This window comes from Vitis vinifera, chromosome 14, assembly GCF_030704535.1.
Source record: "Vitis vinifera cultivar Pinot Noir 40024 chromosome 14, ASM3070453v1".
NCBI lineage: Eukaryota > Viridiplantae > Streptophyta > Magnoliopsida > Vitales > Vitaceae > Vitis > Vitis vinifera.
This window is the reverse complement of record NC_081818.1, coordinates 11,072,167-11,092,607: the sequence shown is the minus strand read 5'-3', so window position 1 is coordinate 11,092,607 and position 20,441 is coordinate 11,072,167. Positions and strand designations below refer to the sequence as shown.

Genomic DNA, 20,441 nt, shown 5'->3' with positions numbered 1-20,441 from the left:
AAAAAAAGGGCATAGCTCTATTTTGCATGTCCCTAAGTTGTCTGATTGTATGTGTTGAAATAATGCCAAAGTTAGGACTTTAATTTAGGAATAAAAAAGGAGAGATCATTTAGGATATTTCCTTATGATTTAGTTTCCTAATTTTAGGAGAGAATTAAGCTAGATTGATTCTTTCTTATTCAGTCATTTGTGTATATATATGTGTATATATATGTGTATGGTGTGTATCGATAAAAGATCAATAAAGGAGTTCAGAAATTCTTCATGGTATCAGAGCCAGTTTTCTGAAACCCTAATCCCTTCTGGCCACCTCTTATTCAGGCCATCACTCATTCCGGCCAAATCTCTCTGGCCATATCTCAATCCGATCATCTCTCTCTCTCTCTCTCTCTCATTCCGATCATCAGTCCCTGTTCTCAGAGCCAAGGGAGAAAACGCTTTCCGATCAGTCGAATCGTCGTCAGAAAACACTCACCGCCGGCAAAATTTTCCGGCGAACTTTCCGGCGACGGTTTTTTTCTACACCACAAGGAGCGCCTGGAGGAGATCTCCAATTTGTCCCAAAGCACCGGAACCAGAAACCCATCCACGCGCCGCCCACGCGCGTTTTTCCGTCCGGCGACTGCATCTCACGCGCCGGCGCGTGAGCCACTTTCCGGCGACGCGCTTCCTCCTCCAGGCTCGCCTGACGCCGACCAGCCACCCTTCCTACCTGTTTGTGCAATCCAAGCCCTGCACGTGCCTCTTTTGGGGTTCTTTTGCTTCCGCGGGCCCTCTGATAAGATTTTCCGGCGTCCTCTGGCTATTTTTTCTCAACTCCAGTCCCTGCACGTGCCTTGGGAAGTGTTCTTCTACCTTTCCGGTCCATGACAAAATACGGAATGGCATCATCACAAGTATCCAGCGTCACGTCACCAGAATCAGGGGGCAGATCTGAAATTCCAAACCTTGGTGGCAATGATTCCTCTCCTATTCTCATCACAGGACACAAATTAAATGGCCATAACTATTTACAGTGGTCACAATCTGTGTTGCTGTTCATTTGCGGTAAAGGAAAGGATGAGTACCTCACTGGAGAAGCAGTCATGCCAGAAACTACAGAACCGGGTTTCAGGAAGTGGAAGATTGAAAACAGCATGATCATGTCATGGCTTATCAATTCCATGAACAATGACATAGGCGAAAATTTCTTGCTGTTTGGGACTGCAAAGGACATATGGGATGCAGCCAAAGAAACTTACTCAAGTTCTGAAAATACTTCAGAACTGTTTCAGGTTGAATCAGCTCTACATGACTTCCGCCAAGGAGAGCAGTCAGTTACTCAGTATTACAACACACTCACAAGGTATTGGCAGCAACTTGACTTATTTGAGACTCACTCATGGAAATGTTCGGATGATGCAGCAACATACAGGCAAATTGTGGAACAAAAGAGACTGTTCAAGTTCTTCCTAGGACTAAACAGAGAATTGGATGATGTTAGAGGCCGAATCATGGGCATTAAACCCCTGCCAAGTCTCAGGGAAGCTTTTTCAGAGGTTAGGCGTGAAGAAAGTAGAAAGAAAGTGATGATGGGATCAAAAGAGCAACCTGCCCCAACATTGGATGCCTCTGCCCTTGCTGCTCGGTCATTTAATAATAGTGGTGGAGATCGTCAGAAACGGGATAGGCCTTGGTGTGATTATTGTAAGAAACCAGGCCATTATAAGGAGACTTGCTGGAAGCTTCATGGCAAACCGGTTGATTGGAAACCAAAGCCACGGGCTGACAGAGATGGCAGAGCACACGTGGCTGCCAACCCTGAGAGCACATCTGTTCCCGAGCCGAGTCCATTCAACAAAAAGCAAATGGAGATGCTACAGAAATTATTAAGCCAAGTTGGCAGTGGCAGTACTACCGGTGTAGCCTTCACTGCTAATCGAGGAGGAATGAGGCCGTGGATAGTAGACACAGGTGCTTCTGATCACATGACAGGAGATGCTGCCATTCTTCAAAATTACAAGCCAAGTAATGGTCATTCATCCGTCCATATTGCTGATGGTTCAAAGTCAAAAATTGTCGGGACAGGTTCTATAAAACTTACTAAAGACTTATATCTTGACTCTGTCCTCCATGTTCCAAACTTGGACTGTAATCTTTTGTCCATTAGCAAATTGGCTCATGATCTCCAATGTGTTACTAAATTCTATCCAAACTTGTGTGTTTTTCAGGACTTGAAATCGGGGAAGATGATTGGCAGTGTTGAACTGTGTTCCGGGCTCTACCTCCTTTCATGTGGCAAATTCTCAAACCAAGTCTCTCAAGCAAGTTGCGTACAGTCTCAGAGTATGTCAGAGTCTTTCAATTCTGTGTCAAATTCTAAGGTCAATAAAGATAGTGAGATTATAATGTTACACTATCGCCTTGGTCATCCTAGCTTTGTTTACCTTGCGAAATTGTTTCCCAAATTATTTATCAATAAAAATCCAGCATCTTATCACTGTGAAATTTGTCAGTTTGCAAAGCATACTCGAACAGTATATCCTCAAATCCCATACAAACCTTCAACTGTTTTCTCTCTAGTACATAGTGATGTGTGGGGTCCCTCCCGGATAAAAAATATTTCTGGCACTCGATGGTTTGTGACATTCGTTGATGATCATACTCGGGTAACATGGGTTTTCCTTATGAAAGAAAAGTCAGAGGTCGGGCACATTTTTCAAACCTTCAATCTTATGGTTCAAAATCAGTTCAATTCCAAAATACAAGTCCTCAAGTCAGATAATGCAAAGGAATACTTTACTAGTAGTCTCAGTACTTATCTTCAAAATCATGGCATTATCCACATAAGTTCTTGCGTTGACACCCCACAACAAAATGGGGTGGCTGAACGCAAGAATAGACATCTCTTGGAGGTTGCCCAGTGCCTTATGTTTTCCTCTAATGTTCCAAACTATTTCTGGGGGGAAGCTATTCTCACAGCTACCTATTTGATTAACCGTATGCCATCCAGAGTGCTTACCTTTCAATCTCCACGTCAACTTTTCTTAAAACAGTTTCCTCACACCCATGCCGCCTCTTCTGATTTACCACTCAAAGTATTTGGTTGCACAGCATTCGTTCATGTGTATCCTCAAAATCGTAGCAAATTTGCTCCTCGAGCAAATAAGTGCATTTTTCTAGGGTATTCTCCAACCAAAAAAGGGTACAAATGCTATTCTCCAACCAACAAAAGATTTTACACCACCATGGACGTCTCTTTCTTTGAACATGTCTTCTTCTATCCCAAATCTCATGTTCAGGGGGAGAGCATGAATGAACATCAAGTTTGGGAGTCTTTTCTTGAGGGTGTACCTTCTTTTCACTCAGAGTCACCAAATCCTTCCCAATTCGCGCCCACTGAGTTGTCCACACCCATGCCGCCATCAGTTCAGCCAGCCCAGCACACAAATGTTCCTTCTCCCGTGACCATCCAGTCTCCCATGCCTATTCAACCTATAGCCCCACAACTTGCTAATGAGAACTTACAAGTTTACATCAGGAGGAGGAAAAGACAGGAATTAGAGCACGGATCACAGTCAACATGTGGCCAATATATTGACTCCAATTCAAGTCTTCCTGAAGAGAACATAGGTGAGGATAGGGATGGAGAGGTGTTAATTCCCAGCATTGATGATTCTACTTTGCCAATTGCATTGAGGAAGGGTGTTAGAAGATGTACAGATCATCCAATTGGGAATTATGTTACGTATGAAGGGTTATCACCATCTTACAGAGCATTTGCTACTTCTCTTGATGATACTCAGGTTCCCAACACAATACAAGAGGCATTAAAAATTTCAGAATGGAAGAAGGCAGTACAAGACGAGATTGATGCCCTTGAGAAGAATGGGACGTGGACTATCACAGATTTACCGGTTGGGAAGAGGCCTGTGGGGTGCAAGTGGATTTTCACCATAAAATACAAAGCAGATGGATCAGTCGAAAGATTCAAGGCTCGTTTGGTAGCTAGAGGGTTTACACAATCCTATGGGATAGACTATCAGGAAACTTTTGCTCCTGTTGCAAAACTGAACACTATCAGGATCCTTCTCTCATTGGCTGTCAATCAAGATTGGTGCTTGCAACAACTGGACATAAAAAATGCGTTTCTAAATGGGGACCTGGAAGAGGAAGTTTACATGGAAATACCACCTGGTTTCGAAGAAAGTATGGCAAAGAATCAGGTTTGCAAACTCCAAAAATCCTTGTACGGCCTTAAACAATCTCCTCGAGCCTGGTTTGATAGATTCACAAAAGCAGTCCTGAAGCTGGGCTACAAACAAGGTCAGGCTGATCATACTCTATTTGTCAAGAAGTCTCATGCCGGGAAATTGGCCATATTGATAGTCTATGTCGATGATATTATTCTATCTGGGAATGATATGGGGGAGTTACAGAATTTGAAGAAATATTTGTCAGAAGAGTTTGAAGTTAAAGACCTTGGAAATTTGAAATATTTCCTTGGTATGGAAGTGGCTAGATCAAGGAAGGGAATCGTAGTCTCTCAAAGAAAATACATACTCGATCTTCTTAAGGAGACCGGTATGCTTGGATGCAAACCAATTGATACTCCTATGGATAGTCAGAAGAAACTTGGTATCGAGAAAGAAAGTACACCTGTAGACAGGGGGAGATATCAGCGGCTTGTCGGGCGCTTGATTTATCTCTCACACACTCGGCCAGATATTGGCTTTGCAGTGAGTGCTGTAAGTCAATTCATGCACAGCCCCACTGAGGAACACATGGAAGCAGTCTACAGGATTCTTAGATATTTAAAAATGACACCAGGAAAAGGCCTATTCTTCAGAAAGACAGAGAACCGTGACACTGAAGTATACTCAGATGCGGATTGGGCAGGAAACATCATTGACAGGCGGTCCACTTCCGGATATTGTTCTTTTTTCTGGGGAAATCTTGTTACCTGGAGGAGTAAGAAGCAATCAGTTGTAGCCAGAAGTAGTGCAGAAGCTGAGTACAGAGCTCTTGCACAGGGAATCTGTGAAGGGACAAACGAGTTCATCTCCAATTCTGATGATGTGTGATAATCAGGCAGTTATAAGCATAGCAAAGAACCCCGTGCATCATGACAGGACCAAGCATGTTGAGATTGACAGACACTTTATCACAGAGAAGGTGACTAGTGAGACGGTCAAATTGAACTATGTTCCTACCAAGCACCAAACTGCAGACATCCTCACCAAAGCTTTACCTAGGCCTAACTTCAAAGACTTAACTTGCAAGTTGGGATTATATGATATATATTCTCCAGCTTGAGGGGGAGTGTTGAAATAATGCCAAAGTTAGGACTTTAATTTAGGAATAAAAAAGGAGAGATCATTTAGGATATTTCCTTATGATTTAGTTTCCTAATTTTAGGAGAGAATTAAGCTAGATTGATTCTTTCTTATTCAGTCATTTGTGTATATATATGTGTATGGTGTGTATCGATAAAAGATCAATAAAGGAGTTCAGAAATTCTTCAGTATGCATTGCATGCTTACTTTGATGAAGATGGAAAGTGTGAAAAACACAAACCCCATGTGGGTCCATCTATAGACAAAAGGAATGATGGGATCATAGTTCTAAAAGACTGCACTTAAGGCACAATTGTCTCCTAGGACCTAGGGACAAGTTGAGCAAAGTGAGGCATAATATAGGGCACATGGGCAATTTTATAAAATATTTTAAATTTGAACATGTAAAGATTTTTCATATTCTCATATATCACCAAATTCAAAATTCTAATCCAAATAACAAAAAAGTCAAAGTTCCAACCATCTAAAGCAACCATTCAACAAAAAATAATGTAATAAATTTTGAGTAAAATGTCTGAAATATTAAGAATAAATGGGTAGGACAAAGAATCTACGTTTAACTATTTGGATGCTCAGAAACATAGACACCAGAGGAAAATAATAGCACTTTCTGTGTTGACATTGTTTTGCCCTCCACTGTTCAGTTTTAAAAAAGGGCCAGAGTGACATTGTATTACCCTGAGTCAAGGCATGTCCTTGATAGGTGAGGTGCCATAGCTGGGGAGTTGTTGCTGCACCTTCGGCCTACGCATGTTTAAGGATTGTCTTTAACTATGCATGAGATGTGATAAGAGATTACTTTCATGAGATTTCTAGACCACTCAAACTTTGAGGGAACAAAAGCTTATATTGGTATTTTACCAGATAAAGCATTATCATAATTTTAAAAGTCAATTATAATTTCCTCGTGGGAATTTTAGTTTGCTTAGTCTTGAAGTGTTTCATTATCATGTGACCACCATTGTCACTTATGGCTCATTACCAAACTAGAAATTTCAAGAATAAAAGTATTTAAAAAAGAAGATAAAGTTCACAAGGATGCTTCTTCAATAAGGCGCATATTAGCAAGCGAGGCACTATAAATAGGGAGTGGTTGCACCTTCAGCCTAGGCGCGCTCAAAGCACACCTTTTAAAACTATGTGCTGAATCAAATGCAGAAACATGTAAACTATTACCTTTTTGGAAGATCGGGCACAAGAACATACAGCAAAATGGGATACAAAACATTAGACAAGCATCCTTTATTTTCTTGAAATAACCTCATTTGCTTAAGAACTGTGTCTAGCTTGTCCTGAACTCCAATTCTTTCTGATGGTGGAATACGTGTTGAACAGTAAATGACAAAGATAATAGCTGCATTAGATACAGAACAATTAAAGCATTTTGCCACTGCATCACTGTTTATTAGTGCTTGCTCCAGCTCCACAGTGGGGCCTCCACTGCAGAGATTCATAGTGGGAGGGTCAAGCCCCAATTGCCCAGCCATGTGAAGTATCCCCTTGTGTAAGGTTGCCTGGAAAAGAAAAAGATAAAAAGATAAAAATAAAGAAATAAAAGGCTTTACTGGAACTAAAGGATATAATGACAAAACCATATTGTAAATATTATATGCAGGGTAACAGTAACGAACAGAAACAAGGAAATAACATCTGCATTTGAGCCTTACAAGGTTACTTCAAGAAGGTTGTTAAAGTAAATCACAAAAACACACTTATCTTCTGAATATCAGAACTCAGGGAGCTCAGGACTTTCATAATTCTAAACCCTGAAACACTTAATAATGAATGTCTAACCTTTGGCACCAAGAGAAGCATTCTCTATTGGACTTCCTCTTGCTAGTGAACCTGTAATATATGCAAGTGGTAATTCTAGGGAAGATTGTTAATAAAGAAGGCAGGCATCTAGACAAACTTTCTAGGCATTTGGTCATTGTAGGCATCCATCATAAAGTGTATTAATAGATGCAATTCAGTTAGAAGGTGCCAAAGGTTTGTTATGCTTACCTATGTTCCTTTTGTTTCCCAGATATGAAGCAATAGCCTCCTTTATTAACTTAGCCCCATTTTTATAGCAACAAAGCACCTCCCTTTTAATACTTAGCCCCATTAAATAATAGCATCAGGTGGATGATGCATTTTTAAACTACAGTGAATAACTAATAAAAGATAGGAACAGATGCGTCCTGTGAATAATCTATCTGAAGCAAATGTTAATGCTTTGGAATGCATACATGTTGAAATCCACATTCAAAAACAACAAATGAAAAGCAGGCCTTTGACATCCACATTCAAAGCCAACAATTTACAAAGTAATACATGACCCAAAAACTAAGGGATACATGGCAGAAACCAAGAATAAATAATAGAAACCAAGCAGCACATGGTGGTGACCAAGTGGCACATGGCATCAACTATGAAGAATGCAGCATTGACCAAGCTGAAAGCAGCACTGACCAAGTAGAACGTGGCAGCAACAATCAACACATGGTACAGACCAAACCACACATGGTAAGATAAAAATGATCTTACCATAAAGATTGTTAAGCTACCAACTTTTCTAAAAGATTAAACTATCAGGATTTGGGCCCACTATGCAAATCATGCTCTAACACCCTTCTCACATGCAGCTACATACCTGCACATGGAGAGATAGATAGACAGGTATACAAATCACATACTTGTGATCACAAATAAACAGACTGAGGGATAGACAGGTAGGCAGATAAAGAGATGGGAGTTAACTAGAGCTCTAATACTATGTTGAGCAACTAATTGGCCTAAAAGGTTAAGCTGTTAGGATTTGGGTCCATTATGCATATGATGCTCTAACAAAGATGAACATACAATTTAATAGCAAAACTATTAAAGTGAGGCCCACTTGTTAGCTTGGTGTACATTATTAGCCTATTACCTAAGAGTTTAAGCTTTTGAGTCAAATTGGTGACTTAACATAGTATAAAAGCTTTGGTTAACTAGAGGTCTTCAAATGAAGTCTCTTTATCAATTTATTTATTTGTTTATCTATTATTTGTGGTGTGTCTCCACATGCAAGTAACAGCTTGCACATGAGGGAGGGTGGCTACCTAGTGTATATTATTGTTTTGTTACCTAAAAACTCAGGCTTTTGGATCAAATTGATAGCTTAATGTGGTAATGGAGCTTTCTTTAACTAGGGGTCCTGAATTTGGGTCATTTTGTTTGTTTATTTCCCATCTATTCATCAGCGATCTATGATTAGCTTCTCCATGAGAGGGTAATGGACCCTATCTGATTGAGGGTGTTAGCTTGGTATAAATTGTTGTCCCATTACCTAAGAGCTTAGACATGTGGATCAAATTGATGGCTTAACGCCCTTGGGCATCATTTAAGAAATGAAATGAGGTCTACCATATGCTATATAACTAGCAATCCATATATCCTTATACACCATGATACTTAACACCTATCAAGATTCATGGCAAGATAGGGTCTTAAGATCCTAAAATTTACTATTAGTTTTCCCTGTTGAATTGAATGTAAGATAATTGGAGGATCTTAGTTTGGGAGTTCAAGGGCTAACTGAACTCATCTCATGAGCAAATCATCTTTTGTAAGCCAATCTTCTAAAAAGGTCAAAGTGTGAATTAGATTGTGACACATGTTTGATCTTACTTGGAAAACACCAATGACAGTATTAAGTCACTAATTGTCATCTTAATCTTAAAGAAATCTTGTAGGGAATATCCTTTCTCAACCTTCTATATAAATGTCTTCTCTCAAAGAGGATAGAACTTCCCAAATACTGTTCAGAGGGGCTCTAGGAGAACTTCAAAAGGATCCTCTAACAAAACCTTATAAAGAACATCCCTCATGTAGATCCTAAGTCAAAGATTTGAAAAACATTAACACTTCTCTTGTCAATGACCAAAGAGATGGTTTGCGAACATCCACAAATCAGGTAGTTAGAAACTTAAATATGATCATCAAAATTCTCATAATACTCTGGCAACTATGAACCTAGCCCTTAAAGGTAAGCATCCGAATCCATCCTGTTATCTCACAATTGAATGTTGCATGATCAATCCAATGATTTTTTTCTTTCTTTTTTTCTAAAAGGTAAATTTTTGTCCCCTTTGGGACTTGAACCTGGAACCTCCTTGAACCCTTTACCACTTGAGCCAAGCCTTGATAATGCCCCATAGCGTTGACTGCCTACATCAACTCCGCTAATAAGAGATATTATTTTCTCTCCTGTATGTTCAATTATTTATTTCTTATTTTATTTATTTATTTATTTATGTTGAACCTTAATATGCATGCCAATCATATTTCACTCTACCCAAAAAGTGGGTGATAAAGCTTCCCTTGACCCTTAATAACTGGTATTAGAGCCTAGGTTCAACCTAGGTCTGAGATATGAGACAGACAACAGAATGAAAGGGCCAGAGCAGGAATTTTAGCTGCAGGGGGGGATCCATCATTCTTTCATCAGCATGTAAGAGTGTTGAGGGTGGAATCTACCTTTCTGTCATCAGGGAGCATATATAGTTGCCTCCAAACAGGTATGTACACATTACTGGATCATAAGAGGGGGGAAATATATGTAGTAAATGCCACCATGATATAGGTGTATTAGAAAAAGCAGACATAAAAGACAAAGCATATAACTCCAAAAGATGGAAGATTGAATCGACAAAATTTGAGTTAAGATGGAAGCAGTACGAACTTCTTTAGCATTCCTACTTTGGTTCAATTTCTATTTTATTTTTCTTTTATTTAGAAAACTCCTGTGTAAGAGAACTTTTACAATTCATATCCAACAAGGGCTTGAGTTTAGAATCTCTACATTTAAAATATATCATGATTTGTTTCAGAATCCCATTATAGAATCATTATAGTGGTTTTACAGGGTTTGCAAAAATGTGAAAGAGAAAAGGAAACACTAGACACAAGCAAGGAACAGGATTTATTTCAAGATATCAGTTTTGTATTAATATTTATAACTTTCTGATATCATAAGCAGATTCACAGCTCCGCAATCCTGCTTGTTTTTTTTTATCTAAAAGAAGCTTCATACGGCAAGGCCCCTGCCATTCTTCCCTCTATGGAACCAGGACTTGTGGACCTCCCATTTTCTATTTTTATTGGCATTACTATAGTGGATTTTTTCAAAGAAATGGACATCATTTTTTAAGCTTCTCATTGCCCACAGGGGCCCCACTGCTGTTAGCAACTTTTTTAGTGCTCCTTGAGCTAATCCCTCATTGATTTCAGGCATTAGTCTTAGTAATTACATTTATTTGCTACTATGCTGGCTGATTATAGTCCAGTAAAGATTTTAAACATGTTTGCTTGGACTATGCTATCCATCTTTGGACTTGAGCATGATTTTGGCAAATGAACCACATGTTCTAGTCATAAGTCAAATTACGCTCTGCCCAACAAGTGTCAGTATCCAACAGCCTATAATAGAAGGAATAGATGATTTGCATATTTTTAGGGAAAATTAGTTTTTTGGGTCATATAATCTAAATAAATAGGCTAAAGACTACAAAATTTTCACATTCTATCCCACACAACCTTTCAATTATAATAAATTTGTTGTGAAGGATATTTGACCATTAGACCACTCAAAAATGCCTATATGACCTTTTTGTCTTTTTCTACCATTTCTCTCATTATTTTTACTATTTTTATGAAGCTATTAATATTTTTATTATTACTAAATATTATGATTAATTTATTTATTCACTTTGGTATTTATACTATTAATATTGCTTATATAATAATAATTATTAATACTATTAATTTTATGTTGTTATTAATTTACTATTTATATTATTAATATTATGTTTTATTCATGTATTTACTTAAAATATGAGTTCCATCGAAGAATTGTTATTACTATTATTCTAATAATAATAATAATAATAATAATAAGAGCAAATAGAGAAAAGGACAAACAAACACTTATGATCATTCTAATAATAAAAGAAGTTTTAAAAATAAAAGAAATTATTATTATTATTATTATTATTATTATTATTATTTTATTATTAGAAAAAATAAAGAAAAGACAAAAAAGTTAGCTTTGTCTTTCCATCTATCATGGACTTACCACTAAATTTTAAAATTTGATATCCTTTAAACCAATTTTATATATACATATATATACATACACACACACCCTATAGCATAATCATCCCATATTTTTATATGGATAGTTGACTCCAATGAGATAATATCACGTATTTTTGTGATGACTTGGGATCTTATACTATAAAGCCCATGTGGTTGCACATTTAGTGCACTTCTTATCATATTATATGTGGTCAACTGGCTTTTATTGATTTCATAAATATGAATTTTTAATTATTTATACAATTGTGAGATTTTGTGTTTTGTTCATCCCAAGATGCCAATCTATCAATTGTAATCCTACTTGTCCTAGAAGGACAAAATATCATAACCAATAACATAACTGATAGGACCTAGCCTCCACCTTGGTCTCTTCCTCACCCAGGGATGCCTCCCTTGGAGCCAAAGACATTATGAGCCCTTTGTTACAGTAGTATTAAATTCCAAAACAACTAAGACTTTTAACAATGCTTTATTAGCATTGTGGCCAATGGGATTGAATGTAAAAGGAAAAAAAAAATAAGTCAAAGAATATGAACACAAATTCATATTTTAGAAATGATCAGCTTACATAGCCTGCCTTTGGGACGTCATTCATGCAGAAAAGGAAGAAATTAATGAATTAATAATTTATAAGAAAAAAGTTCATTTTATTACCTGGCTATATGGTCCAATACAACTGGGTGCCCAACAGGATATACTTTGTACATGCAGAACTCTTTTGCTTTGGTCAGTTGTCACCAAAACTTCAACATATGCCCCCCCCAGACCTACTTGCAACAGAGGCAGTTCAATTGTACTGCGAGATGGAACACCAAGTGGGCACTTCTCCTGCGTAATATATTTCACATATATCTCATTTGCCAAAGCAAACTCATTCATATCAGAAATATAAAGATGAATATAGAGGACATTCTCCCAACCAAAGCCATATTCCATGAGCTGTGACTCAATTTTCTTTAGAACAGCCTTCATATCTTCTTGCAAACCTTCCAATGAACAAAAACCAGAATAGTTGAACATTGAAACAGTTTTAACCAAATTAAGAACAAACAAGAATTTAAACTTGAAAAAGTAAAAACATCCTTATAGGGAACCCAAGTCATTACCATTCCAATAGAACATTAAATGTTTACCTGATGAAGTTTTGGATGAATCTTGCAACCAACAGCACATGGAAAATAAATTATCCTTCCTCGTTTTTGAAATGAGGAGTCTATGTTCTATAACATCATCCAAATCAGATGCTGCATCAACTGATTCACCCTTGGCTGCGCATCTTCTTAGGCAATCTCCTTGCACTTCACATACAGAATCAATTTTCTCCAAACAGGCATCATTTGTTCCATTAGTAGCACTTAAAGATATGGACTCCACCTTATTTTCCAAATGAAAAGCCAAGGGATGAAGGATCCCTACAGGAGCTATGGAATCTGAAGAATGCAGCACGACTTGAAATTCATCAAGCACAATTCGGGCATTCTGAAAGTTCTACATGTTAAATGGCTGATACAGATATGCAAGGAAACAACATGCTATAAGATTTCCCAAAATATGACAAGTGTGATCTACACCCAAGGATGAAATATCGGTTTTTATGGATATATTGATAACTCGATTTTACGGATATATTAGGATATATTGAGAAATATCGGTGGATATTTTGATACAAAATACCGGCGAGACAAAAATTGATCAAAATTCATGAAAATGTTGAAAAAAAATTCTAAAAAATGATATGAGAAATAATAATGGACATTTTGAGGTGTTTTGTTAAAGAAATTGATATACGTATGATATAATTTATCACATTCAATAAGAATATTCAAAACTTAAAAATACATTTTATAAAGATTTATCTAATTTGGATATATTCAATGATATTAAAGAAATAATGATATATGCATAAGTATTTTTAATTTTAAAATGTTGATAATTTTATTTATATTTTTTTATTTATATCATATTTAATTATTATACAAATACATTATATTAAAATTAATTTACTCACTATAACTAATATTTTAATTAATTTATATATGTACAAAATATATATATTAATTTATGCATATATAATTTATAATATGCATTTATATATATAGATAATATTTATAATATAAATACATATTATAAGTAAAATATATAGATATGCATGTCTAATTATATAACAACTAGCAATGTTGGCCTAGTGGCGCAGGGTTTCCTGGGTTCAATCCCATGCCTCTACACCATGCAGGGTTTTTTTCATTGCATCCTTCAAATGCAATCCCACATCGGTAAGGAAGAAGATACAAGACCAATATTTAAGCTGCATTGCCACTCCAAGTCAAATGAAGCACAGCGAGCTGGGCTAGGTTTCAGAGGATCAGAATGGTGGGCCGCATCTCTGGAGCCCAATTCAAAATCTTGAAAATCAACTCAAAAAATTGATGACGAGGCATTAAAATTGCCAAAAAAAAAAAAGAAAATATAGGGAAATATCGGATGGTCGATATTTCGGGGGGTATTATCGTGTCAATACCTTCCAATACATAATATTTCAGCGATATATCATAAACCAGAAACCTTACGAGTGATGAATTCAGGCAAAACCCCTAGTTTGACAAATTAAAATATTTCTCAACACTTGAAATAGAAAAAAAACTGACTTATTCACGGCATATTTGAAGTACATAAAATAAACACCCCAAAAAAAATAAAGAAATAAAGAAAAAGTGGTTGTATTGACTATTGAAAGTAAACTAATCAACACAAAATTTTGAGACTTACTCCAAAAAGAGGACAGTCAAGTGTTAATGTTTCATATTCCCCTCCTTCACCACATACATTTATTCCATATAACCTGCCAAATGATAACAAAATAATCAATCAACTATAAACAAAATGAAAACTCAATGAAGTCTGCCATATTCCTTATTCATAAGACATGACATACTTATTCAACTTATGTAGATAGGACTGCAGGTTCATTATTTCTTTCCCCAAGTGCTTGGCAGGGTCCAACCCCATGGCTGCAACCTGTGACATTCAAAGAGGAGCCCACATTTCAATCCACAAGCTATTGAGCACAGTTATCAGAAAAAGTGGCTACAGTGTAAACCAGAGTTGCCATGATGCAAAGAAGAGGAGGAAATGAAGTACCAAATTTGTGAGGGCACAACCACACGATATATGAATAAATGAGCATATAATCTATTTAACATATATATTTCTTACATGGCAACATAATATACCTTTTGCTTTAATATATTTTGTCCCCATTAACTCTAGTGCTCTTGAGGCCTAGCTCAAGTGATAAAGGGTTGGGATGGGTTTGTGGGAGGTTCTAGGCTCAAGTCCCAATGGAGACAAAAATGGAAAAAAGAAAAAAAAATTACCTATAAAAAAATAACTATACTTATAGTATTTGAAATAATGTTATATTCAATATGTATTGCGTCTATAGCACACAATTGGAAGTTGGTACAAAATGGTTCAACTAAAAGTTTGGATGTGTATATCTATAAGCAGATACATGTTGGCACGTGATGAAACCTAGTTATTAGCTAAAATCACAATTAAAAACACATCAAAGTGCAACTATCTTAACACAAACTTAGGTTTGATGAATTTCCTAGTGTGTATTGGAGGACTTTATGTGCATAAATGGAGAACCATTTGCCAGTTAAGCATGCTATCATCCCCAAACAGTGATAAAATAGTAAATCAGGCTTCAAACCCAAGCATATTGTGCAGAAGACTTATATGTGTCTAAAGAAGTGAATTTTTATCAATACACTTGAGAGAGAACAACAAAAGACAGAAACCAAAAATATAAAACAGCCACTAAAGGACCTCAAAACAGCCTAGGAGGCTTGGATGAATATAGATCTCCACAAATGTAGCACCATCTTTGCCAAATAGTCAACCACCTGGTTAGCAGATGTAGGTCCCCCCCACCACAACAAATGAGCAGACTACCAAGGCCTCTTCCTTGAAGGCCCACAAAATAATAACTAAGGAATCCTCCTCCATGAGACAGTTTCTAGAACCAAACCAGTAGCCATATTTAAACTCTCCTGAGGACTAAACATCAGCATCAATAACCTTCCCAATACCAATTGATTTCAAAAATACTCATAACATTTCCCAACTGTAATATCTAGTAACCCTCCGAAGCCAAAAATACCTAAATCTCCCAACAAGAAATTCAAGCGATGTGCCTCCCCTCTTAACTGAAGAAAATTTCTCATGCACTTCAATCTCCAAAGGAAGGAGGCTCCTATGTTCATGGAATTAGTTATTCTCCTTATCCAGTGATAATAACACCAAATACCTCTATTTTTCAGATGACCCAAGGAATTTCCATCCAACAAATTTCTGGTACACAAAGAAAGAGCCTGTTTAAGGCTGTCAAGTAAATTCTACTAGATGAGGGAGGGATGAGGAGTAGTAGAACGCCTTTCATTTTTGAGAACATGTGGCTTAAGGTGGAGGAATTTAAAGAGTTGCTCAATAGTTGGTGGATGGAGCTTCGAGCCTTTAGTTTATTTTGCCTTCAAAATTGGATGTGTTGAAGGCCAGACTGAAGGTGTCCAAAAGGTGCTAGCTTCAAATCAGGTGGGTTCATGGGATTCTAAAGAGAGGGAATCACCTCTCTCTCATAAGGAGGAGGAAGCTAGAAGGGTAGCAAAAGAAAATTACCACATGTAGGCTCTTCTAGAGGAAGTCTTGTGGAGAAGTCTAGAGAGATTTGGTTGAAGGAGGGGGACAAGAACACCAAATTCTTTCACAAATGGGCTAATGGACATAGAAGAAGAAATTTTTTGGCCAAGATCAAGGTGAATGGGGAGTGGCTCTTAGGGGAGAGTGACATTAACATTGGAGCAAACCTAACATTTCACCATCTACTCTCTGATGTGGGGAAGTGCAGACCTAAAGTCAATGGCATCTCTTTTAGGGCTTCGAATTGGTAGGACGCAATGGAGGGGACTTTTTTAAAGTTGGGGACAAAACTCCTAGTTCCAATGGGTTTTCTATGATGTTTTGGCATTCCAATTGGGATTTTGGGAAAGATGAGGTCATGAGGTTTTTTAGGGATTTTTTTTTATCATGGCAAGTTAGAAAGGAATCTTAATGCCACTTTTCTGGTTTTAAAACAAAAGAAAGGGAGTGCGGAGGACTTGAAAGATTTCAAGCCAATTAGTCTGGTGGGCAGTTTGTATAAACTTCTAGCTAAGGTTTTGGCAAACAAGTTAAAGAAAGTAGTGGGAAAAGTGGTAGCCAAGTTTCAACGTGCTTTATAGAGAGGAGGCAAATTTTAGACGCAATTCTCATAGCCAATAAGGCAATTGATTCCCTGTTGAAGGACAACTCTAGTGTTACAAATGTAGAAGAATTGGCGATGGAGTTAGGTTGTAAGGTAGGGAAGATTCCAACTACTTACTTAAGGTTTCCATTGAGTGCCCCTTTCAAGTTAGCAGTGGTATGGGATGCAATGGAAGAGAGGTTTCGTAGAAGACTATCAATGTGGAAAAGGCTATATATTTCTAAAGGGGAAAAGCTTACGTTGATTAGAAGTACATTGTCCAACTTACTAATATATTACATGTCCTTGTTTGCAATCCCTAGAAAGGTTAGACTGATGTTAGAGAAGATTCAAAGGGATTTTCTTTAGGAATGCGAGACTTTGGAGAAAAAGTCTCATTTAGTAAGATGGTTGGTTGTTTGCATAGATAGCAAGAAAGGGGGTTTGGCATTAGAAACCTCACTCTAAGGAATCTGGCTCTCCTTGGTAAGTGGAGTGGGAGATATGTTTCTTAAGGAGATATTTTTGGAAGCAAATTATGAAGGAGAAGTATGGATAGGAGGAAGTAGGTTGGCACTCTAACGAAGTAAGAGATGGTTACAATGTTGGAGTAGGGAAAGCTATAAGGAAAGGGTGAGATCTTTTCCTCAATAAAGCCTCCTTTAAAGTAGGTGTGGTGAGGAGCCCTTATTTGTTTCTTTCCCCTCCTTATATGCGATAGCACTGTCTAAGAAGGCTTGGGTGTTGGATTTATGGGAAGATTCAAGAAAGGAGGGTCATTGGAATCCAAGCTTCTCTAGGCACTTTAACAATTGGGAGTTGGATATTGTTGAGACTTTCTTCTCTAGATTGCTAGAGAAGTCAATTCGAAAGAAAGAGAACAATGTGATCTAGAAGGTTTCTAAGAAGGGAGTGTTTTCAATTAATTCTTTCTATATGGCCTTGGAATTCAAGAGGTTAATCCCCTTTCCAACAAACATTTAGAATCTATGGGTCTGATCCAAAGCAAGTTCTTTTACTTGGGAAGCCAGTTGAGGGAAAGTTTTGATATCAAATCAGCTTCAGAAAAGAAGGCGGATTCTAATGAATAGATGTTTTCTTAGTAAACTTGAGGAGGAATCTATAGATCATATTCTGCTACATTGTGACAAGGCAAGGTTTCTATTTTTTGATGGGTACTAACAAGGCAAGATATATATGGCATCTTCTATTCTTATTTGGTGTAGTATGGGTGATCCCCTCTTTAATGAAAGAAACTATGTTATGTTAGTATAGAAGGTGTGGGGGAGTCGCCCCTCTCTACAATTTTTAGACAATTTGGCAAGAACGAAACCGAAGAGCATTTGAAAACGTGGAAAAGATTAACCAAACATTAAAAACTCTTGTTCCTCACCAATCTTTCAACTTGGGTGAGCATGTACATAAGAAAAGGCTCAATGCCTTAGTGTGATTTTGTAGATCAAGTGGGGTCTCCTTAAGAGTGAGGGTGCTTTTTTTTGGCTCCTTTTTTAAGGCCTTTCCTTTAGGTGCCTCTTGTATGCATCTTGTGTACTCCAATGTAATTTTTTGTTGTTACATTATATATGCCTTTCTTTGCCCATCTAAAAAAAAAATATTGAATCTACATGGGGAAAATGAGTGAAAAGATACTTCATTTTTATTCTATTACTTATGCAAGTGGCTCTCTAGTCCAAAGATATGAAACTTAGTAGAGCACGCAGGAAATAGCCGAAGAGATTTAAGAAATTGTCCCACAATTCTTCACTGGATTTGATCTTATCTAAAAATACTTTGTAGTTCCCTCCAACTATAATACCCTTAGATAGAACTCTACCCCTCCTACTCACATAAAAACCCTAAAAAAAACATTCTTTATATATCCTTCAAGGCTACCTAGATGACCACAGCAAAAAAGAAAAGCCCTTGCCCTGGCTATTGTAAACTGATTCTAGTAGCCAAACATAGGACGCATAAATGAAGGTTATTGACTTATAATTCCTTTGATCTTTTTATTTTCTTCTCCAATCATAACCAAAATAACCCCTACAAAGCTCTTAGTCCTGACATTTGTAAGTTGTGCATGAAGCATGGAGAATCAGCAGATCATCTTTTTCTATATTGCTCTTTGACGATGGGGTTGTGGCACAGATTATTTCAGTTAGCCAAGATGGATTGGGTTCCCCCGCGGAGCATCTCTGACATAATGTCCATCAATTATAAGGGTTTTGGTTTATCTAAAAGAGGGATAGTTTTGTGGCAAGTTGCGTGCATTGCTTTAATTTGGGTTGTGTGGCGGGAAAGAAATGCGAGGATATTTGAGGATAAAACAAGGAATTCAGAGCATCTTTGGGATTCTATTCATTTCCTTGCTTCTCTTTGAGCTTTTTGTTCCAAGGTTTTTAAGGGGATTCCCCTTAATGTATTACAACTTGATTGGCTAGCAGTGTGTAGCTCCAATGGGTTGGTCTAACCTAGAGAGTTTATTTGTTTTTACATTGTCTATTCTTGTTTTTGTATTCTTGTAGTTTAGATTTTCTTTGGTGGGAGGATTCCTCATCCTTCTCTTATACTTCTTTTTTCTATCAATATATATCTTTGTCGTTTCCTATCAAAAAAAAAAAAAATCATAACCAAAATAACATGTATAAAAAAGATAAGAAAAAAGATAGATGCAAGGAGGAGTAGTCATTCAAGCTAAGAAAATGTACAAGAGAAAAACACAAAGAGAATAAAAGGACAAAGTAACTTTCATTGGGGCAACCCAGATCTGACAGCCTCCCCCTTCTATCACTATTCTAATTGCTTTTGAACACAGCATGATAAATACTGAGGGTCACCCCAGAGAATTCCTTGGGTAGATACATCCAAGTGACGTGAGGTAAAATATGCTCTCCAACAACTTGCCCTTTGAAAATCCCTGCATTACTTTTGAGCCAATAACCCACAAGGTGGCTAGGATTTCTCCTGGACCCCTGAAAGGAAATCACCCAAAAGTTTGGAAGTCCTATAGGAGCTACCCACAAAACCCTTGCATAGAGAACAATTTCTGCCATAACTCCAATGCAAAGGGCAATGTAGGGAAAGGCAGCCCAGTGACTCCTCACTCTCCAAGCACGGAAAGTGACACTTGGGCTAATGGTTTTATAGGTCCTCCAAAGATGGAACAAATTGTCAACATTCACCTTCTCATTAACCACCCAGGAAAAGATTCTGAATTTTGGAGGACTCTTAGTAGACTGTATGAACCTGACTTCAGGACGAGGAAATGAAGAATGGCATAATATTTCTTGGAGTATAAAAAAGGATTAGGGAGAGAAAGGTCATCCAATGGTATTCCTCCAAGTTTGAAACAAATAATTAGCATTGACCTTCTTGTCAGCCACTATACAACAAGGCTTAACTTTTAAACAACTTTTCATTTTCCCAATTAATTTAGTTTTGATGGAAAATGGTCATGACTTATGTCCTACTCATGAAAAGAACCTAAAACTCTTCTACCCAAAATGCAACAAAGTTCACCAGGAGTAGAAAAAGATAAACCTATTCTAAAGAATGGTAAGAGTAGGTCATCAATATCCCTATCATCAAAATCCCTTCACAAGTTAGTTTGAAGTAGTGGTGGAACTCAAGAAATAATAGAAAATGGGGTATTTCTGCATCTTCAATCCCAAACAAGTGATTAAGAAAAATTTATTGAGCGG

The 20,441-nt window shown here is 37.3% G+C and overlaps 1 protein-coding gene across 1 annotated transcript in view; it reads right to left on the bottom strand.

The window, feature by feature from the left end:
- Positions 1–20,441, bottom strand: part of LOC100244247 (diphthine--ammonia ligase) — a 49,613-nt gene that overhangs the window by 5,515 nt on the left and 23,657 nt on the right. The window contains exons 6-10 of the mRNA XM_002268235.5: positions 14,389–14,471; positions 14,223–14,295; positions 12,590–12,935; positions 12,111–12,442; positions 6,513–6,850 (exon numbers count right to left, since the gene is read on the bottom strand). Of these exons, the coding sequence (XP_002268271.1) occupies positions 6,513–6,850; positions 12,111–12,442; positions 12,590–12,935; positions 14,223–14,295; positions 14,389–14,471 (1,172 nt within the window). The remainder of the gene's footprint in view (positions 1–6,512; positions 6,851–12,110; positions 12,443–12,589; positions 12,936–14,222; positions 14,296–14,388; positions 14,472–20,441) is intronic.